The sequence below is a fragment of the Gymnodraco acuticeps genome, unplaced genomic scaffold (assembly GCF_902827175.1).
Source record: "Gymnodraco acuticeps unplaced genomic scaffold, fGymAcu1.1, whole genome shotgun sequence".
Classification (NCBI taxonomy): Eukaryota; Metazoa; Chordata; class Actinopteri; order Perciformes; family Bathydraconidae; genus Gymnodraco; species Gymnodraco acuticeps.
The window spans coordinates 1714745-1742476 of record NW_022990125.1 but is presented as its reverse complement, the minus strand read 5'-3'; the positions used below and the strand labels follow the sequence as shown (position 1 = coordinate 1742476).

The following is a 27732-nucleotide window of genomic DNA, read 5'->3' as shown; positions in this document are numbered from 1 at the left end:
ACAGGCTTGGATTTGTTTAGACCGATATACAGTCTATAAACACCTGGTGAACCTAATAAATTAATTTAGTGTTTTTTTTTTTACATAATCAAGGGTGTTAACATGCTATGGATTACAAAAAAAAAATAGTCATTGGAAGACATGATTTTCAACCTCAAAAATGGAAATAAATTGATCCAAGACCTTTCTTGACAGTCTTACCTGCATGGCTACAGTAATTTGAGATTTAGTTTGCACTATTTTGTAAACCCCCTGCATTTGTTCTGATACGGAACACATTTTCGAGCATTGAATTCATGAAATGAAACCCTAAAGATGGCGTGATAACGTTATAAACTCTTCAAGCACCCTGTTTGTAGACATTTCACCTGACCAGATCTCATAAATATACTCTTTATAGCAACAGCATGTGAGTTATTATTATTACTGCTTGAGCAAACAGAGCAAAGCCTGATTCTCCACAGAAAATATAAAGGGTATCACTTTCTTTTGCTCTGTTACAAAACAAAATTCTGCCTCGCTTATTTGATCGACTATTGGCCGTCGATTGGATGGCGGTCACAACAGTCAGCAAAATCAGCCATGGGATTGTATGTAGAGTTCCTGTTGTAATGATTGAGCTGCAGAATTATACAGGGTGTTAGTTCAGTTGGTGCTATCGAGACCAGGCTGGGAAACGTATAAAGGTACTAAAGAGGTACTTGTATTTAATTTCCATTTTATGCTACGTTGTACATTTTACTCCACTGCCTTTTAATTTGTCCTTTTAGGCAACTTTGCAGACTTTCAGATCTATCTGCCGACTATTTTCTGGTTATTTCCCCTCAATACATTTAATTTTTTTCGGTTATAGTTTGGTCTATAAAATGTCAAAATATTTGTGAAACATTTCCTTTTTTATTTCCTCAAAGGCCATGTTGATGTCTTTAAATGTCTGTTACATCAATCAAAAACCTAGGATATGAAATAGAGAGAGAAGACATCTCTATATTTGAGAGCGTGAAAACAGCATTTTTTTTGCTTTAAATATATCCTTAGTGATCAATTGAGTTCACAAATAGTTGCCATATCATTTTCTGTCTATTGAATAATTGCATCTCTAAAACATATTATTGCACCAATAAAATATAATCCAATTATATAAAATGCATTATTCTAAAATGGGCTATACTGTTAGAGTACTTTTACTCTTGGTACTTTATTTTATATTTAGATGATAATCACTTATAATAATTGTCACTGATTATGCTCATTTATGCCAATTGACAGATAATAAATGAGCTGATACAGCACATTTTAAGTGTTGTTTTCAGTCATTTGGCTAAACCAAACCGTTTTACAAAAAATTGTAAATGGCTAGGTAATTTATTTATTTTACTTGCAAGTATAGGTTGGATATACAAATATGTAAATGATGGTGGTTGGTGACTCCTAAAGTGGACAAAGTTCCATCCGCAGACTAAATGTTATACATTTCCCACCCTGGTCCTTTCAGCTCCTCTTTTATCCGTGCAAAGCGCAGAAGTCAAAGTCTGCGAAGGCTTCCTGCTGCTCGGCGGAGAGGATAAAGGGTTTGGCGGGAGGCGACAGGATTGGCTGGAGTTGAGTGAACTCGCTGTCAAAGTTTCCGACATCCATTGACTCTTTGATTGATGGCAGGAATGGTGGCTTGGCTGTCTTAGCCAGGAGGGCTTCCCAGTCGATGGTCTGAAAGACAAAGTTATATTTTCTTGTTGAATCAATATTAAATGCTGTACACTCTTTTTTGTAATTTAGAACAAAATATAGCAGTAGTGGAAACATGTACTCAAACACTGTGCTTAAATTCCAGGTATGTACTGGAGTATTTCCATTTAATGCAGATTTAGACTTCTACGTCACATTTTTAATAAAAGTTTAGAGCAAGGCGTGTGCCCCGAGATCTGGAAGGAAGCCAAGGTCATCCCATTACCCAAGGATAAAAGAAAAACCTTTGCTGGTTCCAATAGTCGACCTATAAGTCTCCTCCCAGTGTTAAGTCAATTAATAGAAAAAATAGTATACACCCAAATTCAATACTACTTTTCAAGTAACAATCTGACAACGAACTACCAACATGCCTATAGAGATGGTCACTCTACAAGTACAGCACTTGCACAAATGACCGACGACTGGTTAAAGAGCATGGATGGTAGGAGGCTTGTAGGAGCTGTGATGTTAGACTTTAGCGCAGCTTTCGATGTAATCGATCATAGTCTGCTGCTGAACAAACTCAAATGCTATGGCTTTGGTTCTGTTGCTATGTGTTGGATGGAGAGCTACCTGACTAGGAGAAGGCAGCGAGTGTTTTTCAATGGGAGCTTTTCTGAAAGTAAGGTGTTGCAGTGTGGGGTCCCACAGGGGAGTTCGCTTGGGCCTTTGTTGTACTCTATATTCACAAATGACCTTCCTTACGTATTAAATAAGTCCAGTGTAATAATGTATGCTGATGATTCCACGATGTACAGTACAGCATCAACATGCAGTGAGTTAAACTATCTACTTAAAATAGAGATTAAAGCCATAGCAGACTGGGTCAACAATAACAAACTGGTACTCAACATTGCAAAAACAAAAGCAATGGTGTTCGGATCCAGACATATGTTAAGCAGCAATCCTCATTAAGCCTGACACTGGCTGGTCAGCCAGTGGAACAGGTAAATGAGACTAAGTTGCTTGGCATTGTTCTTGATTCTGGTTTACGGTGGACAAAGCAAATTGACAGTATCGTAACTAAAATGGGAAGGAGCATAGCTGTGGCGAGAAAATGTACAAAGTATGTAACACCAACCACTTTGAAACAAGTCATTCAGTCTCTGGTTTTGTCACATCTTGAGTACTGTCCGGTCATATGGTCATCAGCAAAAACACATTTACAGAAATTACAAATAGCTCAAAACAAGGCTGCCAGACTAGCTCTCCACTGTTCGAAGCGCACTCATATTGGAGTTATGCATAGAAGCCTATCATGGCTTCCAGTTGAGAAACGTCTGCAATCTCGTGTTATCACTTTTCTAAAAAATGTCCAATTTAGCAAAAAACCACTGTATTTTTATGATCAAATAGTTTACACAAGAGACGAGCATGACCATAAGACTAGACAAGCTACATCAGGCCATCTACTGGCACCTAAACCCAGGACACATCTTCTGTGTCTTATAGAGCTATAAAGGAATGAACTCATTGCCAAACTACCTTACTGAAATAGAGTCCAGAGCCTCTTTCAAGAAGAGATTGAAGGGCCATCTACTAATGACCATGTACCCTTGTGAGCTGTGAACCCTAATTTAATTTGATCGCATGTTCTTGATGATATTGGTGATGTTTTTAATGTTGTTAATGATGTCAGGACTTATGTCCTAAATGTTGCTGTATTATTGTTGTATTATTGTTGTATTGTTTTAAGTGTCGGACCCCAGGAAGAGTAGCTTTTATCGAGAGCAAAAGCTAATGGGGATCCTTAATAAACATAAACATAAACATAGACTTCTACACATCTCAGAGGCATAATGTTTTACTCATGACTCCACTACATTTATCCAACAGTGAAAACCATATATCTCCAGATGGGTTGATTAGCCTTTTTTTCTTAAAGGGGCCCTGTTATTCTCCTTTTCAGGTTTCATATGTATATGTTGTGCCTCTACTGCAAACTGTTTCCATGTTTAAATGTTCAAAAGCTCTTTATTGTTCTCATACTGCCTGTGCTGCAACACCTCTTTTCACCCTCTGTCTGAAACCAGAGCCCAGTCTGCTATGATTGGTTAGCTGGCCGGCACTCTAATGATTGGTCAACCGTTTAGAAATGTCCCGCCCCTTAACCTATCATGTACAATGTGTTTCAAGCGCTAGCCAATAGAAGCACACATGTTACGTAGTGATGTCACTATGTGACGGAAGTAAACAAAGGAGTCCAATGTAGGCGTTTCAGGTGGGGGGGCGGGAGTGTCTGGGAGTGAAACTCTCTCTGGAGGGAACTTTGGGGTTTCAGCCTTTGCAGACCATTAACATGCACAGAAACCTATATATATATACACATTACTATGTTTAGCTAAAGAAACTGTTTTAAAAGCCTTGAATTAAGAATCCTTCTAACACCCCATTGGATTTGATTAAATACACAAAATGATTTATTTAACGAGTACCTAAAGTTAAATAAAGGGATTTTACCTCAAAGAATTTCTCCCCTTTGACCTCATTTGCATCTCTCTCTCCAGCGCCGAGTCTTTTCAGAGGATTCCTCTTCAACAGCTACAGAAGGATGATTGAGTAATATGACATGATCGTTACAGCCATCTTAACCAAGGATCTCAAACGCTTAACATTTCTGCTATCAACATTAAACCTAAGGACCATGACAAGATAACTCGTTTTGTTTTCCGCTGGTGCTACTGTTATTATCTTCTTTTATGTCTGTCTTATGTCTACAATTATACCAAAAGATGTTAAGCTGAACTAACAAAAACATTTAGTATGAAATTAAGCTTAAACTCCTCAAGTAATTGAAATAGAATCAGGGTTTATGTGAGCCTTAGATAAGAGGCTTTTACCTTCTTGATGATGCAGACCGCATCAGGAGGAAGAGACCCTGGATACTGCACATCATCATTGACGATGCTGTCGAACACCTCCTCCTCATCCTCACCAGGAAACGGAGACTAGCAGCAGGGCAGAGTAACACATTTAAAGGGGACATATAATACAGATTTTCAAGCTTATACTTGTATTTTGTGTTTCTACTAGAACGTGTTTTTTCTCATAAAGTCTTTCTGAATACACCTGTGTTCACCCACTGTCTGGAACGCTCTGTTTTAGCATCTTTGTCTTTAAGGCTCTCCATAAAAAGGCCAGTCTGTTCTGATGAAAAATATGGTATACCTTTACAAGGGTAGTTTTCAAACTGTTGGTAGAGATGCGGGGCAGTTTATTCTAATACGCCTGCATGTGACAAAGGAAGGGGAATCAAATCCAAATGACTTGTTGAATCCTTGTGTGGCACTTCTTATACCAAAATGTATGAGCACAAGCACTGAAAGAGTAAAAATCCCCTTTACCTATAGTCCATTTAGGAATTTGATAATTTAAAGATAAATGGGTATGTAATGTTGCAATGGATGTTATAATTGTCATCAATGTTTTGAAAACTAACAGAAACTAATCGAAGAAACACAAAAACATGTATTAGCTACCTCTCCAACGAGCATCTCAAAGATCAGGACCCCCATCCCCCACCAGTCCACCGCCCGGGTGTAGTTGTCGTCTGTCAGGACCTCGGGAGCCAGAAACTCAGGAGTCCCACAGAAAGTGGAGGTCCGATCTCCGTGACCCATCCCTGTCGAAATAAGTAAAACACAATTATTACAACTATTTTACCCCAATTATTCCAATTCTTTTTAACAATCAAAATCATCCAGGAAAAATGTTAATGACCATAATCTCATACAAACACACGACATAAGGCTTTCTGTAAACCTTTAAATTGTACTGAAGAAATAAGCAAAAAGAAGAAAAAGAAATACTCATTGCAAAACAACAAAATGTTTTATAACATAGTTCTAAAAATATTCTATTAAAAGTTAGATACAAAAAACCGTACCAAAAGTAAAATCCCTCATTATGCTGACGGCCCATTACTGCTGTATTCCAACTATTGATGCATTTAGCGATCAACTCACCTTCTTTACAAAGTCCGAAGTCTGTGATTTTCACAAACCCATCTGCATCCATCAACAGGTTATCCAGCTTCAGATCTCTGTGGAAAACACCCAGCGCAGGTATAACCACGTCTGAAGCTACAGTACAATCAGGTGAAATCACTTTATTCTGTAGACTTACCGATAGATGATTTTATTCAGGTGGAGAAACTCTAAACCCAGCAGGACACATGCGGAATAAAACCTGTAGACAACAACAAATACATTAACAGTTATAATACTGAATACGAGCACACTTGCTGGACTTTCTTTCTATTTCTGGAGTTTTTTTTTAATGCATTTATAAAATTTCAAGTGTTGTCATGTTGCAGCTGATCAAAGCGGAGCTCATTTAATCCCTTTTTATACTGCCGGGCGGCTTCATTTTCTATAAGATATCATAATGTTTGAGTTGATTTGCATAAAATACTTTATACAATTGTCTCAGAATAATGCCTTGTAAACATACTTAGTTATATGCATTACACAAACATATAGGAGGACAAACAGGAACCTGGTCTGGGCCTCGCTGAACACGTCGTTGTGGATGTGGATCATGAGGTCTCCTCCAGGTAAATACTCCATGACGAAGCAGACGTGGTCGCTGGTCTGGAAGCAGCCGTGGAGGTTCACCAGGAACGGATGTCTGGACGCGTTGATCATCTCAAAGATCCTCTTCTCGCTCATAAGGCTGCAGAATAACAACTCAGATTCAATACTCTAAACGTCATATATTTACGAGACCTGTATAACAAATGACCATCTCTATACATTAGCTGAGTGTCTTCGATTTAGTTTTACTGAGTTCTTAGTTACAATCTCCGAAATATCTGTTTTATGATCTTTGACTTATTTTGATATTTGCAGGTGTGTTTTTTGGAACTATAACTTGCAAGGGATCCAAACAGTATTGGAACTAGTCCTTTTTATTATTTGTTGATGTTGCCAATACAAGGGCCTTTTCTACGGAGCCCCCTAGGGGACATGGAGAAGAAGAAAACAATTATTTGAAAAAATAAATAAATAAAATGTTTTGCGAGATCTCGCCATACTTTTTGCGAGATCTCGCAAAACCCCGTTGCAGTTTGTAGACGGTCCCTAAGCACTCCTCTCCCTCCTCAAGCTGCAAATTGTGACCAATTATTGATGTTTAGCTCGGATGACGGCGCGTATCGAACTGTTCTGATAGAAACGACTCTGTTGCTCGTTGTCTACCTTGCTATGATTGTTTGTATTTTTACAACGTTATGTTCATGAGTTATTGATCCGCGAAATTCGAATCTGTCAATAACTCAGCTCAGAGGGACGTGCATGTCCCCTCGCTCTGGGTATTCTCTTGAGGTGTCTTCACTTATGTGAAACCCTTTATATATACAGTCTATGTGTGAAACCCGTGCCTATTGCCAAGCACTGATGTTATATCTTTATATTTAAGGCCAAGCTCAAAGTAAAATCGATGAACCGCTCCATTGTTGTGGTTTCTGTGTTGCCGTAGCAGCCGAACTGACCAGGAAGTACATTGAGCTAAATGAAAAGTATTGCGAGATCTCGCAAAGGTTTTGCGATATCTCGCAAAACATTATTTTTTTTTTTTTTTTCAAATAATTTTTTTTTTCTTCTCCATGTCCCCTAGGGGGCTCCGTACTTTTCTCAATAATCCTACAGATTATTACTCTAAAGGTGGGGTAGGTAATTTTCGAATTTGAAAATACACAGCCGGAAAAAATCTGCCACTTCCTCACAGAGCCCTTCCTCCAACACACACGAACGCGCACATGACCAATGAGGGCACGAGATAAGTTTGTGCACAGATGGAAGGCTGACAGGCAGGTAGGCCATCCAGTTATTCTCAAATGATTAGTCGTACTTTTTACAGTACTGGCTTCCACAGATGACATTTTTTTATAGATTTTTTGTCAAAGCACTTAAGATATTCATTGCTATCGGGATGTTAAGAGCATGGAATATAACACAAAGTGTATCTCGAGTCGGAAATTCACAAACAAATTAGTAAGAAGACACAAAAAATGCCCTTCAAACTTAAAGCCTGAGAAATACAATCAGCAAATTGTAGCTATTTGTTTAAACTCTGTCTTGTTTTAGCTTTAAACTATTTTTAAATTACAGCAGACTTTTAATGTGTCTTTAATGGCTCTGCTAATTTCTTGAGAAACTCCCTCTAGCGTGAACTTTGGGATTTTAGCCTTTGCAGAACATTTACATGCACAAAAACTATATAACACACGACCACAGGAAAGGGAAACCTCCAAAAAGCATAAAGGGCCCCTTTAAAGCTTTCCCTTCACACACCTGTCCACTTCATCTCGTGTCACAATGTCTCTTTTCTTCAAGGCTTTGATGGCGTACAGTTTTCCTGTCTTCTTGAACTCTGCCAGCAGAACCTGAACAGAAGATTCACAACAAACAACTAAAGATGAACACCAGAAGAAGATCATTTAACAGTTTAAGTGAAAAGCGTTCAAACTTTTACCTTCCCAAAATGTCCTCTGCCCAGTACTGAAAAATATTTGAAATCATCCATCTGCATCCTTGTGAAAGAAGAGCCAACAATTAACTTAAAAGTCATTAGGATTTGTGTATACATATGCGTGCATTCGTTTGTGTGTGTTTACTTTAGAGCAGATACAGGCTGGTCTCCACTTTCTTCTGTGTTGTTTATGGAAGACTGCAAACAAACAGAGACAACGTTTGGAACATTTTATCATTCAGTCACCTCAACACATGACATCCTAACATCACCATGTCTGCAAGAGCTTTCTTAATGATCCACTGCATTTGGTATTATAACTATGTTATTTTGAAATGTATATTCTCTTTGTGTCTTGTCTGGTTTTACTTCCTGTCTTTTTGTTTTTAAACCTGTGTGATTGTATGATTGTGTTAATCTTGTGTGTATATAGGCCTGTCTCCCCTTGTGTTTGTAGGTTCGTCGTCTTTGTTCCTGTCCGGTTCCCCGAGTACCTGCCTGTGTCCTCGGGGACATGAACGCTGGTCCTGTGTTTGTTGACCTGCTGTTGGGGGAGTTTCTTGAAAATCCACACTCATTTAGACTCTAAAAGGTGCCTGGTGCGTCAGTATGAAGACGCTCTGGGATTGAGACCAACTGTATTTGAAGTAGTTAAAGCCAGTTTTTTTCCAGCTTCGTACCATGGCCAAAATCTATCTGTTTCTCTCTTCCAATAATCTTGAGAAAGTTATCCACGCCTTTATATCGTCCCGTCTAGGCGACTGCAACTCCCTATATACTGGGATCTGTCAGTCATCCCTGCAACTGGCCCAGGTATTTAACTGGTATTCAACTCCAACTGGTATTTATTTATTTGATGAAAGGTTGTCTTGGCCACCTGCTCTGTTCCGTACAGCAGTTTGGTGAACGTGGTTTGTTTTTAAATGTGCTTTATAAATACATCTGATTGATTGATTGATTGATTGATTGATGTGTATAATATTGGAGGTCAAAAACTTTAGTATTTAGCTACTGTCTTCATTGTTTCAAAATCAATTTAAAAAACAGTCATGTACCAGATTTTCTTGCGAGGCAGGCACAGAGGATGTTTTGTGTGCTGTGGTGATGATGGCGAGGGGGTCGTCTCCCGGCTGGAGGCTGGTGGGAGGCGGCTGATCCTCAGAGAGGCTGAGTCTGACTTCTGGAGACTCGCTGCGAGACACAAAGACATAAAAGATGTTGGCTCACACAGTTTGGGCAGAGATTTACACCCTACTAAGTGTCAGGTGATTCTGACCTTGGCAGTGGAGTGGTAGCTAGAGGCTCCTTCTCAGTTGGAGAGGGGGGGTTGTTGGCCACCAGGTCGGGGGGCGTATAGATGGACGAGCTGAAGGTGGTGAAGGAGCTGTAGTGAGGGAGGATGTTCATCATCAGGTGACCCCATGTGGCGAAATTCATGTTCATCTGGGCCGCTCTGAGGAAGTTCTTCCCTGAGGAAGAAAAGGTTACCATGTTACACCAGAGGAGCAGAAACACAGACGAAGTCCTTTGAAAGGAAATTGTTTGATGCTTTCGGTATTTCCTCTGTACCTCTCTCTTTGGTGAAGATACATCTCTGACGCCTCAGCTTCGGCTGCCGCTCAACAACAGTGTCGATGAATTGAAGCTGAAAAAAGATAACAGGAGAAGAATTATTTTGGACATTCACTTGTGTTATTGCTCAATTTCTCAACATCTTATATTCAAAATATATGCATGTAAATGAATGCAGCTAATGCTGGGAGAGTTGTTCTTGTTATACTTTGGTTTGTTTGGTCAATTGGCTAGTGACCCCTCTTTGTTTGGAGTCATTAAAACATTATCTTTTTAATTTTTCTGATCAGTTTCTCCTTCTTTTCTCCCAGTTATTTAATCTTTTGCCCTTTCATCCCTAGACTAATAGGGAACGTAACAATATTAGTTTTTTGGAATCATTTATTTGCTATACTTCGAGTAACCCAGAATGTATCTTTTGCTGTACTTTTTGAGAATGTATTTAAAGGAAAGCACATATTAATGATGTAAAGCAACGTTCTTTCACCACATATTAGGATGTTGAGGCCTCCGATGCAGAGAGAAACAGGTTTTCAAATGTTTCCGAAAAGTACAATTGCTTTAGGATCCTTTTGTTTTGATGTGTACACCAGTAAAAGGCTCTATAGTCCAGTTGTCATTGTTTGCCTAAACAATTTCTCCATACTACACATTCCACTGAAATGACACTAGCCTCTAAAGCTCTCCACTTATACATAAAGGGAACCCCTGCTTCCCCCTAAAATACTTCACATGTCCACACTCAGGAACATTCTCACCTGAACGATGTAATAACCATTCTTCATAAAACTCCAGTACGTTCAGAACCTGTGTGTCTGTCTGCAACAAGTACCTGAACATTTCATTTTGAAACTGTAGGCCTTAAAGGATTGATTTAATCATCAAAAATATACCCTCCTCAGAAATATGATCCGTACAAAAGCCTGTTTAGACATTATAAGACTTTTACTACCAAACACCAAGTGGTGACACAAGTATTTAAATATTTGATGTAAAGGTACTTATACCACCATTTGAAAATAAGTACAAATTCTGCATTCAAAACCTGACTTAAGTAAAACGATGTTGGAAGTTATGAGGAAATATGAGCTGCTGCATTCAAGTGTATGCCTCATTATACTGATTTAGATATTTAGAATATATATTTTGAGTCCATTTACATGTATTTAAGTAATTTTTTATTTCAGTTACATTCCAGCACTGCAAACACCAGGAAGCCGTTGCAAGTACCTTGGCATAGAGGAGGCCCTGTGGCTCCAGAGGGAACTCCTGGTTGTGGTCCTGGTTGTCCATCATGTCCTCCAGTCGCAGCAACTTGACAGCACACATCGCCCTCCGGTCCCGCCAGAACACAGCCACCTCCAGCTCTCGAGACTTTTCAACAAAAGGAGAGCAGACAGAACAAGCACAACAGTTAATGAACACAAACAATTACTGATTATAATTGATTTACAAATGTGATCCAAAAACACAACCCCACAATATGAAAACAATTAAAAAATAACTCCCAAAGCAAAAGCCATCTTATTCTAAAAATAATAGTGTCATTGCATGTAATGAATGATTGAGCTGATGAAAGAATATCTGCAGGTAGTAGATGGACACCTGCAGGTTCCAGACAAAACTACAACAATAATACATTAAAGCTTAAGAAAATGATGATACACTCTCTTGCAAGTAAGAATTAAAAAATATATCAACAGTATCATCAGGAAAATAACACAAGTTTCAAAAGGTGGCAAGTAGGAGTGCAGATTTCCCAGAATAGCTTTTCATTTTGTTTTATGATTGCAGCTATTTAATATTCTGATGGTGTCTCATTCTTCCTCCCAGCCCATCCAATCAGCCCCCTCTGTCTTCCTCGAAGCCCTCCTCCATTCCTCCACCAAATGCCCTTGGACTATTCCATCATGGTGAAATTACCACGAGTGATATTATTAAACGAATAACCACCAGTAGAGGGCAGCACTGTGACACTGCACCATCTAGTTTGCCAAATAGGAAGAAGAAGACAGTGGCTCTGTGCTGGTTCTGCAATATCCTGCTCTCACATGCGAAATGTGTAGACTATCGTGAGAGTAATTAGTAAGTTGCGTACGTGAACAGTATTGTAAGACACTCGTCCGATGGACAGAAAGTGGCTATTAGTTGTTGTACACATTCCTTCAGGCTGCACGACCGGTAATGGGACGGACATGACGTCAGCTTGGCGGGAGCCCCTGGGAGCAGAGGGGGCTGTTATTTTTCCTCCCTTTCCCTTTCTGTTCTTATTATACATCCATGGAAGGAACCCATCCGCAGTTTACTTCTGGGTTTTAGGACGCGTCACTACACCACTCTATATCAAGTCGGTGGTGTTTTACTTTATCACGACAGCCTATATTTAATTAACATACAGTATAATGTGTTTTGCCTGTATGAAGGTATCAAAACATTTCTTTTTGTATTGCGGTCCTCTATAAAAAAGTCCCAATCCCTAGTCAGGACCCCCGTGGCATTTACCTAACAAGTGCCATTTAAAGACACACTAACCCCCTAATCGCACCAGGAGCGTCTGCGCTGCGGCTGCGCCGCGCTGCGACCTCCTCCTGCGTCCTAACCCACCAGGCGCGTTTCAAAACGTTGCGGAAGCGGAGCGTCTTGTGTGCAGCCTCGCAGTTGTTGGATGAACGTTCCACTTCCTGCCTGCGCCGCGCTGCGCCGCGTCAAAAATAGGATTCATCCTATATTTTAGAAATTCCTTGCGGCGAGGAGCTTCTGGGACGCTTCGAGCCGCGGCGCAGCGTGTCTGGTGGAATAGCACCCATTGACTAGAGTGGCCGCGATCGCTAAAAACGCCGCAGCCGCAGCGCAACGCAGCGCAGACGCTCCTGGTGGGATTAGGGGGTAACCCAGAAAAAGACACAAACTGACTACAAAAAGGGGTAAAGTAAAACAAAAAACAAAACGATATAAAGACCAAAACTATATCTAAATTACACAAAACAACTACAAAAAGACTACAAATGACAACAGTATATATTGCCAGTATGTAGGTTATTGTGGGGTATCTTTCATGATTATTCCCAGGATCCCATCGGTTCAAGTCTCAGGGAGTGTAGAGTACACTACAGGTTTCAGTGTCTGGGTTGGGGCATGTCAAAAAAATTCAGCCATTACCATGACATACTGCATAATGAGATAACAAGAAAAAGGGCACGAGCACCTCTGCTGCAGGACAACGTGTCAGCTCCCCCTTTTCTTCAGAAGGAGAGCAGCCCAGAGAACAATCTCCTTCTCAACCCAACGGAAAGGCACAAAATATACAAAGAGGTCGGACCAGATCCAGATCCCCACTTCCAGCAAGCACGAGAGCCCACAGATTTATAACTTCATTTTTGTTTTAATTGCCTGCCTATAATATAATATAAAGAAAATAAGTGTTATTAAGAGTTTACACATTTAAGTATTTAAGTTATCTAGATGCAAGAAACATTAAAAAGATTTCCTTCTCAAATATATATGTATTATTTTGTAAATGTCCCCTGTAGAGGACATTGGGTCAATCTTTTCCACAAAAGCTTTATTACATGAACATTTGATAATCAAATTCACTTCCAATAATTATATTAAAGTTAATATCAAATGTTTTGTGCTTGCTGTTAACTTATGCATAGTTTTACAAGGCAAACACTGACTCTACCTCAATAAGTTAAAACATAAACATTTTTCCTCAAGTACGGGGGGAATGGTTGAAAATGAGATGAAGTCAAACTGACTCCAAAAATACCATGAATTAAAATGTGTATTTTGAAAGGCTAAAAGTTAATATACACTATACAAACTATTAATAAATTAAACACAAATAATATAATCTATGTTCCTATAATTGCATCACTTGTTATCTCCCTTAATGCTATCAAATATATTTATTTTAAAAAGACAAAACCCACGGGACACTAAAAAAATTAAGAAAGTGCTCTAGAAAACCAGAATGAACAGTTTTTCTCATTCATCTCCCGGTGTCATGTTGAGGACAAAAAGGAATTGCTTGGTTCAACTTACAGTTTTTACACACATTTTATTACTCAAGTGTATACTTCCTGTGTATTCCCTCCCTGCATGGTGCCCTTGTACACTCTGTAAGGTCCTGTGGTGGACATATTATACAACGTGTCAGCACATGCAGCGTTACTACAGCCTGTAAGCTGCTGATCCTCTTTCTATCTGCACCAATGTCACAGAGACAAAGTCCAGTCCATCCATCATACAAGGAGAACATGCTGTCTTTGATCCTGGAGTATCTCAGTGGTGTCCTGTTTCTGTTGTTCAACTTATTTCAGGTTGAAACAGGATGCACATGCAAAGGAAGTACTGCTTGGACCTGGGTGCTGGTGATCAGAATAATACAATTAATCACATAAACGGTAGCTGGACTACAGTAAAGAAGGTTTATATTATGGGATATCTGGAGCTATTGTTTAAGTTTTCCCTCCAGTTTTGGCCAAACGTGCCACTGTAATTGACTTGGTTGAATTGAGTTGGATTCAATCATTTCATAGGGGCTAATTAGCGTACAAGGTAAAAAGAATGTAACAATTTCCCGGAGTTAGTCGATTTTTGTATTAACTGGCTTTCAGGAAAAATGGCCTAACTTAGATTTCTCCATGTTTAATATAGGTGTAGTAGGGGTAATAAACTCAATATGATCATCAGAACTGAGATGCTACTGGTGTAAACATGCTGGGTTGACTGCACTTCAGTGACTCACCCGCTCCAGCTGGATGCAGAACGTCTGATCCCAGGTCAGCCTGCCGACAGCAGCCAAGCGCGTCCGTCCCACCACTCTGCTGTCCAATCGGAGCACCGCACTGATCTCCACTGTGGGACAGAAACACATAAAAGTAACTGAAACCACAAAATCACCACATTCTACAAAAGTGTTTCTAATCAGATTAAGGCAATAATCTGACTGTTGTAACCATCAATTGAACAGCTCTTTCTGTGGAGTTAAATACGATCTAAAATCATCCTTAACTTGTTTAGTGACTACAATATTTACAATTAAAACCTAGGCCTTGTTCCTATTGTTTGTCATAGTAAGAAGTCAAAGTTCTTTTTTTATTTCAACTGTGAAAACAAGATAAAATAGATTGTAAATACTGCATTTACCATAAGCTATCAACTATATGAATATACATGTATATATTTATAAAAACAAATACCGAGTACTCACAAAACTGAGCATGTTCAAAGTGGGAACAACACATTGGAACTAGAGAATGCAATTCCTAAAGAAATTGCTAGTGGGAATGCTTTATGCTGAAAAGCTGATGCTAAACTGCTATGCTGAAATGTAATGTGTAAGAAGAAAGTGAAGAATTTAGATTAAAATGTAATGTGTAAGAAGAAAGTGAAGAATTTAGATTGAAATGATACATGAACACTGGGGGCTTGAATGTGTGATGAGAGAAGAAAAGAAAGTAAAAAGGCTTGGAAAAGCAGCAGAATATTTGAACTGCAAATTTCTGAACTAACTTGATGGCGAATGATCTGTCACCATGGCAACGGCATTTGATGACACCCCATAATACGCTAAGATGCGTTGATGGCTGCATCGTTAACAAACCTGTGAAGTTTTGGGACGTTTGGAGTATTTTCACTGAAGTTATGAGAAAGCCGTGTTTCTTGGCAAGCATTGTGTTGCCATGGCAACGGCATTTGAAGAAATCTCAAAACTGTCCCGGAGATGTCTTCACGGCTGGACTGTTAGCACACATGTGAAGTTTGAGCACTTTTTGAACATTTTCATAGGAGTTATAGCGACATCATGTTTTATGGCGAGGGATCCATGGAAACGGCATATGGTGAGATCTCAGAGTTGGCGTAGAGCTGTTGAGGCATGGACCGGTGATATACAAGTGAAGATTGGGGGACGATTGGACCGTGTCCATTGGACTTATAGCGACATCATGTTTTATGGCGAGGGATGCGTTTCCATGGAAACGGCATATGGTGAGATCTCAGATTTGGCGTAGAGCTGTTGAGGCATGGACCGGTGATATACAAGTGAAGATTAGGGGACGATTGGACAGTGTCCATTGGACTTATAGCGACATCATGTTTTATGGCGAGGGATGCGTTTCCATGGAAACGGCATATGGTGAGATCTCAGATTTGGCGTAGAGCTGTTGAGGCATGGACCGGTGATATACAAGTGAAGATTGGGGGACGATTGGACCGTGTCCATTGGACTTATAGCGACATCATGTTTTATGGCGAGGGATGCGTTTCCATGGAAACGGCATATGGTGAGATCTCAGATTTGGCGTAGAGCTGTTGAGGCATGGACCGGTGATATACAAGTGAAGATTGGGGGACGATTGGACCGTGTCCATTGGACTTATAGCGACATCATGTTTTATGGCGAGGGATGCGTTTCCATGGAAACGGCATATGATGAGATCTCAGATTTGGCGTAGGGCTGTTGAGGCATGGACCGGTGATATACAAGTGAAGATTAGGGGACGATTGGACCGTGTCCATTGGACTTACAGCCTCATCGTGTTTCATGGCGAGTGGTCTGTCGCCATGGCAATGGCATTTCATGACACCCCATACTACGCTTAGATGCATTGATGGCTGCATCGTTATCAAACCTGTGAAGTTCTGGGCTGTTTGGAGTATTTTCACTGAAGTTATGAGAAAACCGTGTTTCAAGGCGAGCATTGTGTTGCCATGACAACGGCATTTGAAGAAATCTCAAAACTGTCCAGAAGATGTCTTCACAGCTGGACTGTTGAAGTCTGCTGCATGTCAGTTGGAGTGATGACATCATCGTGTTCCATTACACAGGTGTTTATAGTTCTGTAGAGATCACAGGTTTCCATTGTTCTGAATGAGAGATAAACCTCTTACATGTGAACGTTTTGTGGAAGAACCGTAACAGATATCTGTGAAATTTCAAAACGTGAAGCATGTCAAGGAAGTTGAGTATCTGAAGTGTAATTTGTGTGTCGTTTCGGGTTAATAATGTGGCCTTTTTGGCAGTTTAACTAAAGGTGTGCGGCTGCTACCGTGAGGAAATATCTGCCTGAAATTACAATGGGCTTCAATGGAGGAATGTTGAACGTTTTTGTCACTTCATGCCCTCAAGAGGCACTTTGTTGAATTATTTTTGCTTAATTATTTGTCATTTTTCAAGCTACTAGATGTTTTCCTACGTTTATCATGAACAATTATGTCCCAGGAATGTAGGGTTTGGGAATTATGGCAGTTTTTAAAAAATATATGAAGGCACATTTCAAGATTTCTTACCCTCTAGCTGTGACATCACGCACTCTAGTTAATGTTAAAATCTGAAGAAAACCTCTAAAACAAGGTCTGAACAAATGTTAATATCTCTAAAAGATTTAAAAGTTGTTTTACACGAATAATGTCAGAAAGATGTGTAACATTTTAAAGTTGGAATGAGGTTTCTGAGTGAAAGTATGAATGAACAGTTAGCAGTTGAATCGCATGAAGATTTGTTGAAGTCTGAAGATTTCCTCCATTGACTTCAATGTTAAAAATATGATGTATTATGGGATGTATCTCTGGAATTATGAAAGTTATGAATGAGAAAAGTAATAGCCATCGATTCCTGACCGAGCCGAACGTTTTGATGTTTGAACGGAGTTTCTGCGATGTTCAATGCAGGAGGAGAAGAGGGCCAAAATAAGTCGGCGGAATAATAATAATAAACTTTTCGTCCGTAGAATAACAGTTAGTGGGAATGCTGTTAACAGCATTCCCACTAAATTAGCTTAAAGCTGCATTTATTGTTTTGTTGGCCACATTTAAGCCCAATAACTGCCCAACAACATTACAGAGATAACTGTGACATAGGCCTACTGCAAATTGTCATAATGTCACCATACCAGAGACAGAGCAGTTATCCAGGCAGAAGTCATGTTTCTGTCCGCCTGATGAATGTAAGTCAACATTTCACTCTCTTTGGTTTCTGTTTTGGTCACAATTTTCTCCAGATAAACTAATCTGCCTCTTTAGCTACTAGAAGCTCCACTTTCCTCAACACATGTCTTCACCTTTGCTGCAGGTAGAATGTATACTTTGGCTTTATCAGGGTTCACTGTAGAGACTCAAAGAATAACACCATCTACAGGGATTCTCCTACTTCCAAAGATGCCAATGTATAACCACTTTTTACTTGTTTACCATTTATCTTAGAGAGTCATGCCACTTGGCAAATGGCCTTTTATAGATGACTTCCAACATTGTTTGAAACAAATATAATGCCATAAACTCACTGATTAGATTAACTTTAACAAGCATGTTTCAGTTTTCATGAAAAATGCTTTTAAAAATCTGTTTGCTTTAAATTCATGTTAGGAGAATTACAACATTGAACAATTCTATTCATTGACAAAGACCACTGGAAGCCGCGGGAAGACAGTTTGAATATGTACTTTAAGTTAAGATTGATATAAAATTATATTAAATGTCAAAAATTGTCACACACACACACACTTGTAATTTACTCCCACTCATCATGAACAAAGGTTTGCATTTTCATGTTTTTTTATTTCATCAATTACATTGCTTTCATAATTGTATTTTAGTCTATGGGGTAATAATAATTTCTAAGAATAGTCTTTGGAAAGAACTTGTTTTCTCCCCTTGACAAGCTCAAGTTAAAGAGGACATGTTAAGCTCATTTTCAGTTTCATATTTGTATACAGTATGCCCACTTACCAGGGTGTTCCTGTGTCCTGTGAGCATCTGGACTGTCTTCAGAGGGACAAAGATGGTTCTCCTGCTCTGGGTTTGTCCGGGATGTCAGTACATCCTCACATCCAAGAAGTCTGACTTCAAGTTTCCCTGAAAAGAAAGAAGATCAAAAATATTTTGACTTTTAAAAAAAAGAAACATTTGAGATTCAATTTACACGATCAGCCTCCATTAAATTCAAATAGTATCAAGTGTAACTGTTACGGTTTGCGGAAAAGGTAGGACCCAAATGCAGACTATAAAAAAGGTAAAAGGTCTAGAAACAAAAACGAGCTTTATTTAAAAGCTGATGAACATAAACATGACACGAAAAAACACAAGTAGCACCAGGTAGCATTAACAAACAAAACTGACCGTGACCAACATGGAGGGAGACAGGAAAGACAAACAACAACAGGCAAGACAGGCGGTGAACTCTTCAAAATAAAACCAAAGACAGAAAAAGACAAGACAAAACACAACACAGACAGATCGTGACATTACCCCCCCCCCCCCCCCCCTCAAGGGACGGATCCCAGACGTCCCTAAACACAAAAAGTCCCACAAACGTCCAAAAACGTTCACAAAGGGGCGAAGGCCACAGCGGGTGAACTCAGGGGGCCGGGCATGAGGGCAAAGGCAGCGGCTGGAAGAGTCAGGGGGCAGGGCCCGAGTGCGAGGACCGCGGCCGGGAAAGTCAGGGGGCCGGCCTCGAGGGTGAAGACCGCAGCACTCAGGGGGCCGGGCTCGAGGGCGAAGACCGCGGCCGGGAAAGTCAGGGGGCCAGGCTCGAGGGCGAAGACCGCGGCCGGGAAAGTCAGGGGGCCGGGCACAAGGACGGGCAGGAGCTGGTAGAACCCCTGGTGGGTCGGACATAGACGAGACCCTGGACGGAACCTGGGCTGGTGTCAGTGGGACCCACGACGGAGCAAGGGCTGGTGTTGTGTCGATGGGACCCGAAACAGGACAGGACACGGTGTTGGCAGGAAACCCGGCGGAGCAGGTGTCGGCGGGACCCCCAACAGGACAGGATATGGTGTTGGCAGGACCCCCGGCAGAAGAGCAGTCGGCGGGACCCCCAACGGGACAGGACACGGAGCTGGCAGGACCCCCAGCGGAATCTCCAACGGCACAGGACATAGGTTTGGCAGGACCCCCGGCAGAAGAGCAGTCGGCGGGACCCCCAACGGGACAGGACATAGGGTTGGCAGGACCCCCGGCAGGAGACTAGTCGGCGGGACCTCCAACGGCACAGGACATAGGGTTGGCAGGACCCCTGGCAGAAGAGTAGTCGGCGGGACCCCCAACGGGACAGGACATAGAGTTGGCAGGACCCCCAGCGGAACCTCCAACGGCACAGGACATAGGGTTGGCAGGACCCCCGGCAGAAGAGTAGTCGGCGGGACCGCCAACGGGACAGGACATAGGGTTGGCAGGACCCCCGGCAGAAGAGTAGTCGGCGGGACCCCTAACAGGACAGGATATAGGGTTGGCAGGACCCCCGGCAGAAGAGTAGTTGGCAGGACCCCCAGCGGAACCTCCAACGGCACTTGAGTAGGGACTAGAGAAGGGACTTGAGTAGGGACTGGAGAGGGGACTTGAGATGGAACTCGAGAGGGAACTCGAGAGGAGACTCGAGAGGGGACTCGAGAGGGGACTCGAGAGGGGACTCGAGAGAGGGCTCGAGAGAGGGCTTGAGAGGGGACTCGAGAGAGGGCTTGAGAGGGGACTCGAAAGGGGACTCGAGAGGGAATTCGAAAGGAGACTCGAGAGGGGACTCGAGAGGTGACTCGAAAGGAGACTCGAGAGGGAACTCGAGAGGGGACTCGAGAGGGGACTCGAGAGGGAACTTGAGCGGGGACTCGAGAGGGAACTTGAGAGGTGGCTTGAGAGGGGACTCGAGAAGAGACTCGAGAGGGGACCTGAGAGGGAACACGAGAGGGGACTCGAGAGGGGACCCGAGAAGGAACTTGAGAGGAGACTTGAGACGGTCGGTTCGCCGACAGAACACGGGGGGCTGGAGTCGGCCAGAACGCCGACAGGACACGGGGGGCTGGCGTCGGCCGGTACGCCGACAGGACACGGGGAGCTGGCGTCAGCCGGAGAGCCAGTACTGGAGCCGAAATCATGGCTGCTGGGGCCGGTTCTGGAGCCGGAACCATGGCTGTTGGGCACGGAACAGAAGCCTGGACCCTGGCTGTGTAAACCAGGTAATGAAGCACGGAAGCATGGCTGTGTGGGCCGGTACTGGTGCACGGATCCATGGCTTTGTGGGCCGGTTCTGGAGCCGGAACCATGGCTGCTGGGGCCGGAAATGGGGCCGGAACCATGGCTGCTGGGGCCAGGACTAAGGCTGGGGCCATGGCTGCTGGGGCCAGAACTGGGGCTGGAACCATGGCTGCTGGGGCCAGAACTGGGCTGGAACCATGGCTGTGTGGGCCGGTTCTGGAGCCGGAACCATGGCTGTGTGGGCCGGTACTGGAGCAGGAGGTTGGGAATTGAGAGGCAGGGAGCTAACATGCCTGGGGCTAGCAGGCCGGGAATCACATGTCTGGAGGAAGTCCATAATCCAGCCAGGTAAAAACTTCACTAAACATGGTTTCTCTGTTACCAACCGGTGCGCCTCTACCAGAGCGGCCCTCTTCTGCCGAACACTGGACGCTCCCTTCCACCAATCAAAGCAGCAAGCCAAAAAAAAGGTAAAATTACTTAATTCCACCTCAAATGGATCATCTGCTGGGTCCACTTCTGGTTGGTTCATTCTGCTACGGTTTGCGGAAAAGGTAGGACCCAAATGCAGACTATAAAAAAGGTAAAAGGTCTAGAAACAAAAACGAGCTTTATTTAAAAGCTGATGAACATAAACATGGCACGAAAAAACACAAGTAGCACCAGGTAGCATTAACAAACAAAACTGACCGTGACCAACATGGAGGGAGACAGGAAAGACAAACAACAACAGGCAAGACAGGCGGTGAACACTCTTCAAAAATAAAACCAAAAACAGAAAAAGACAAAACACAACACAGACAGATCGTGACAGTAACAATAACTAACCAGATGTTGGAAGTGGTTTTGAGCACAAAAAATTAACCCGGTGTATTTCAAATGCCTGGTAATGAATCTCAGTTAAGGCATGTGAGCTAGTGCACTTCAAATTAAACCTTTCATTTATCAGCGTGAAGAAATCTCTCAGACCGAAGCCTGTAATAAGTGCTGCTCTCTGGCGCACGTACATCTAAATGTACTTAATCTAACTGTAGCTGGGGAGCCAAAAATCAACTTGAGTGTATTCACTGCTCTGAGACCAATTTTTTGCCACAGAATGTGTCTCCTTGTTACATAATCAAAAGGCTTTTTGTGCAGCTTACAAGTGAACTGTCCAAAAAAAAACAGATTACACATCCTGATTATCCTCTGCCAGAGGTCAGCGTATGCTCACCATGTTCAAAAACTAGGCATCCATAATACTACTGAATATTTGAGTAAAAAAATTATTACATTTAGAAGTACATTTTATAGTAAGAGAAAATACAACTACTACTTTTTAATTCCGCACTTATACGAACGGCATGAAGATGAATCTTTCATAAACATTTTTTTTATTCATAAACAGTTTGAATTGGGTCATTTTAAGATATACCTTTATTAATTCCAATGGGAAATGTTACCGTTATAGCAGCTTAGAGCAAAATCAAAGACCAAAACCATCCTTTTCAAAAATAGATAATGCCTTATAACTTAATACAAGTTTGAGAATAGCTGTATATAAACATGTATAATGCTGTGGTGTGATAAGTAAAGTAAAACCTTGTGAGATGGACTGGTAAAATAAATGAAATGTACGGATATTAACGTTTTAAGCAGTTCAGATCCGTGTCAGTATTGCAATGTGTACCAGTCAAAAAGGCAGGTCTGAAAGAGAAGATGGATGGGGACGTGGACAGGGGACATCCAGGTCTGGAGTTTTTAGGAGACAGAGTTCCCTCAGAAGGAACGCCCCCCCCCTGCAGGCTCCTGGTTGTTTTCCTTCTTGCACTTATCCAGAGACAGCCGCAGAAGATCCAGCTTCTGGGAGGACTCCTGCACCCGGGTCTGAGCCTGAAGGAAGATAGACAATGTGTTGTTATGATCGGTCTGCTTGACAGAGAAGAGTTAAAGACAATTCAGCCTAACCTTAGTTGATGATAATATATCAGGGTATGAAATTAACCTGCAGATGTCCTCGTCCAAAATCAGACCAAACTTGTTTATGGATGATGATTTTCAGCTAGGATGAAGACCAAAACAGGCTTTTGCTACTTAATAAGTTGTTGACCCTTTCAGCCTCTACCAGACAGTTCAGGGTGGTGAGCAGTCAGCAGCCAATGACGGTATACAATAGTAATACAAAAGTTTAACATTTTTAAGCCATTAGAGTTCATAAACATGCACAAGAAGTATTGGGCTGATGTGACCACAGTACCAAATTAGCTGTGGACAGACAGATACACACTCACACGACGGGACGCTTGATCCCCTCTAGGAGTACGCCTGTTAGACAAACCTACTGCACGATGCACTTGAAAATGGTCATCAGTCATTTTATGTTAAGATTGCAAGATAGATGATTTGCAATGGGCTCGACTATACACCAGTAAAATGAAACATTATTTATAAATATATTCTTCATGTTTCTGTACTACAGTATTTTAAAGTGTTGCTAGCCATACAGTTGATATCCTTTTATGATCAGAGACATTTTGATTTAATGTTCCCATACATGTACTTTTTTGAACATAATAAATTCATTATTATCACAATTATAATAAAAACAAATATATAATAATAATAAAAATGGAACTCATATATTGAAAATCTAAAATAGTTCATTAGAATAAATCTTATTAAGTGGGGTAATAATAAAAAATGAGCACACTACCATTTTTAGAGTTAGATTAAAGCTGATTGCAAGGCTGTGATGTCAGAAGCTTTTACGCAACAGCAATAATTCTGTTATCAGAAAAGAAACTCAAAATATTAAATAAGATCTCTAAGCTGTCCTTCAGAAATGATTATCAAGAAAACCCAAATGTTTTACACATCTTTCTCTATAGCTCGATGTTATTCTACAACAAAAAAGGAGTAGGAAATCTGCTGTCATGACGATATCCTTTCATATTTTTGTTTGATACCATTTTTTATAGAGAGTTCTACCTCAGTCAGTGCCTTCTGGTCCAGCGCTGAGATTCCCTCCAGCTGCTTCACCACATCTTTGGCCAGCACCAAGGCATCAGTCTCTCTCTGCATGTAGTGCTGCAACTCTGCCAAACGAGCCTCCACAGCACTGACAGGAGAGATCCCTATAAGACGAGAGGGAGAGTATTTCAGTCTACAGGAATTCACTTCAGATGAGTGATACATCCTCATATAGCCTCTTCTCACTCTTGCATTCAATATTTATAATGCTTAGCAGAGCCCTTTTCTCTGAAATGTCTCTGTGCTCCTCGCAAAGGTCTGTACGTTACATTTTTATGTTCCTGACATTTAGCTGACAATTATCTGAAATGTATGAAAGCTCTAAAAGGAAATATAAAAACGACACATTGGGAGAAAACCGTTTATCCTTTGCAAAGTTAATACAAGGAGACAAGGAACAATGAGTTAGGTAAAAATGAATAATAATAATAATAATAGTAATAACTTGGATTTATAAAGCGCCTTTCAAGAGACCCAAGGGCGCTTTACAATAGGACGAGGGGCCGTTGTGGGGACAAAAAGGAAAACAAAAAAACAGAAATAAACAAAAGGCTGGTCACAAAACATGTAAAGGAGAGAGATCATTGAGGCTGAAAGCCTTGACAAACAGATGTGTTTTGAGTGCTTTTTTAAAGATATCAACAGTCAGCGGCCCTGTATAGTCCTGTAATGTATAGTGTTAAACATTTCATCCATTTCATCATTGTTTTTCTAAAAGATTCTCTACAAATTCTTTGTTTTCCGTGGGGAATCGGCCTTAAATGGGTCTTAGCTCATTTTAGGTTCATTTTTGTACTATGCTACATAGGGATGGGAGTGTGTGGGAGTGAAACTCTGGAGGGAACTTTAGGATTTTAGCATTTGCAGACCATTTACATGCACAAAAACCTATGTATCACACTACAGTTACTACCTGTTCTGAAGTCTTTACACTGGCTTCCTGTGTGTCAAAGAATAGATTTCAAAAATACTGCTGCTGGTTTATAAAGCTTTGAATGGTTTAGGCCCAAAATAAATTTCTGACTTCCTGCTAAATGATGAACCATCCAGATCTCTCAGGTCTTCAGGGACTGGTCAGCTTTCTGTCCCCAGAGTCAGAACTAAACATGGTAAAGCAGCGTTCAGTTATTATGCTCCAAATATCTGGAACAAACTCCCAGAAACCTGCAGGTCCGCTACAACTCTGACTACTTTTAAATCCAGACTGAAGACTTTTCTTTTTGTCGCTGCTTTTAATTAAACTATTCATATCTTAGACTGCACTGTAACTTTGATCCATGTATTTTTTCTTTTAATGTTTATTTTATTAGCTTTTCTTTTTAATGACTGATTTTAAATGCCATTTTCTTAATCTCTTTCATTTTTGTAAAGCACTTTGAATTGCCTTGTGTTGAAAAGTGCTATATAAATAAACTTGCCTTGCCTTGCCTTATCTTACAGGAAAAGGAAAACCCCCAAAAAGCATAATAAGCCCCCTTCAATTAACATTTCCTGAAGCGTGAACATGGTAAAATGGTTTCTGTGTATTATCTGTATCATCTGTATGGTATACATTGAAATGCATCAATTATGTACCTTATTTCTCAAAATGTTGTATTCAAGTCCTGAGTGTTCTTTGAGGGCGTGAAAAATAATAGTTATTTATTGTGGAAAATTGTGAATAAATCTATTATTATTCTCTTAATGACTCTTAATGTTAAGTGTTTACTTGCACCTTACTGTTTTATATTTGTAAAACTTAACTTGTTAACACCCCTGCAAGTGTGGTGTTTTGTTTTTTGCACCCCATGGATTACCCTTATTGTCTATATTTTCCCACTTTTTCCCACTCTATACTGCAACTGCTGAAAAACAATGTCCTTTGGGATCAATCCACTTTTATCTGATCTCTTCCAAAGCAGCAGCACAGTGTGTAAGGTGTAAAGTGCCCTACTGTCTTATCAAATGTAGCTGACACTTGGATACACAGTGAATCAAGCTGCTAGTAGTAACAAGAACTTAAATTCCCGACAGAACAAAACATAACAAAAGAATCAATGAGAAAAAAAGTCAGGGGTGAAGGAAATGAAACATGAGACGAGGTAACAACAAGGTACAGTTACATGTCTCGTATTACTTTTGAGCCATGAATAATTTTGTGTTAGTTTCAGAGTTTTCACTCTGTAGCACATATCTACAGTTCCGAAGTACGCTAAATGTACCGTCTCTTATTAGAGGTTCAAGAGTGGTTTCACTTTCCGGATTAAACAAATAACGCTTGCAAAAAGGAAGGGTGGCAGGAAGCACGGTTCAACTAATATGGGTAGTATTATATTTCAGGACAGAAGTTTCTGACAGGCATTGTTAGCTGTTACCAAGTGTCATTCAGCTGTATTTCTTTCCATGGAAGGGTTTTTGAAACACAAAAACATTATTGAAAATGAAAAACTATTGTCACAGCTTGATACAGCATGTCAACCAAAACCTGTTTAATAAAAGGAAGGTCTTGCGTAATTTACTGGCTTTACTTTTAGGTGTGTATCTGGCTTGACATCAGCAGGGTAAATAAATTGGCACGGTTTACAAAAGAAAAAGAAAAATCCTAAAACTTTGTTTTACCCTTAATCCCCTTCCTTGAAAACAGAGTCGTGACCTCCTTCCACAGAAGAAGGACATCCACATCTGACATCATAATGTCTCTTTTTAAAAAGTATTTTTCCTGACACACAGAAACATTTATAATAACCATACAGTTTCTGCTGAAAAGTATGGAAATGTTTATCAATACCAGCGACCCTGAGGCTGAGTTTGAGATTCTGAGTTTAGAAAGTATGGTTCTCTATTACAAAATGGCATTACAGTTTGATTGTCCCAGTATGTTGTTATCTATTATGTTTAGATTCCTTCTTTCTTATAGATTGCTGGTGTAACGAGCCAGCTTGCTCTACAAAAATGACTGTGATTAAAAACCAGCGAAAATGTGTGTTACAGATGTGTTTATGTTGCTCGTGGTGAGAGATGTATTGTATGACAGTAAATATGATTTCATGCCTTGTTGGAGATAGTTTACATGCTAGAAGAAGCTGTACATTTCCACTACAAATGCCTCTAGAAATAAACAAAATTCCAACCAATCATGTAAACAACTAATCATCTTTTTGACATGCAGCGACCCTCTACAATAGGGGTCATGGCCCAGGACTCTGACCTCCATGAGTGGGATCTCCGCCACCATCCTCGCCAATTCCACTGCTGCTGCCAGCCTGGGTGACTTTGATAATCTGCAGTCGGATCAGCTCGATCTTGGAGCGGCTATCCTGCAGCATCTGCTGAGCCGTGGACAACATCTGATCCTGGATAATGAAATCACATCAAGAGACAACAAGCCCCACTTCATCACCACACTTGATTCCCCCTGGCATATCAGTCGGGACAGGGGAGTAAGATAGAAAACAGCCATTATTTATCAAAACAAATGGCACAGCATAAAGGGAATCACCATAGACATGCAGCTCTGCACACACCACTCATCTCCATATTGGACAAAAACAAGTGGCAAAGAAGATAAGTGAGAACAACGTGTTCACATCAGGTGGAAACAGCATGACTTTGCACTTCACTCACCTCAGGTTGATGCTCTCGCTCCTTGCTGAATAAGGACTAATTTGACATCCTCTGTGGAGGTAGAGGGGAGGACTTCTCAGGTTGCCACCTTCACTATCCTTGAAACACAAGTCCTATGATGTTATGGTGCGTTCACACACACACACACACACACACACACTGACTTTGGACTCCTCTGATGCCGCTCCTACATCTTGAGACCTGGATCACACAGACTTGTTTTTGCCTCTGTGAAGCCTCTTCTAAAACGTCCCCTTCCCACTGCTTCCTCATCCTCCTCTGCTCTATTAACAAATCCTCTGTGTCTCTCCCCCTCTCTCTCTGTCTCTTTTAGAGGGGGTTGCTTTCTGCAGGGGGACGGGCGGCGGAGTT

General features: G+C 41.0%; 1 protein-coding gene across 1 annotated transcript; it reads right to left on the bottom strand.

The window, feature by feature from the left end:
- Positions 1-123: 123 nt before the first annotated feature.
- Positions 124-27732, bottom strand: LOC117546453 (serine/threonine-protein kinase N2-like). Its single transcript, XM_034216691.1, is given in 21 exon segments — positions 124-1707; positions 4189-4269; positions 4569-4676; positions 5208-5350; positions 5694-5770; positions 5854-5916; positions 6226-6402; positions 8022-8113; positions 8203-8260; positions 8345-8397; positions 9255-9390; positions 9476-9668; positions 9769-9844; positions 11002-11145; positions 14522-14631; positions 18505-18630; positions 22418-22530; positions 22532-22620; positions 23716-23861; positions 26945-27089; positions 27361-27732. Coding segments are annotated over 20 exon segments (2328 nt in total). The 5' UTR covers positions 27084-27089; positions 27361-27732; the 3' UTR covers positions 124-1503.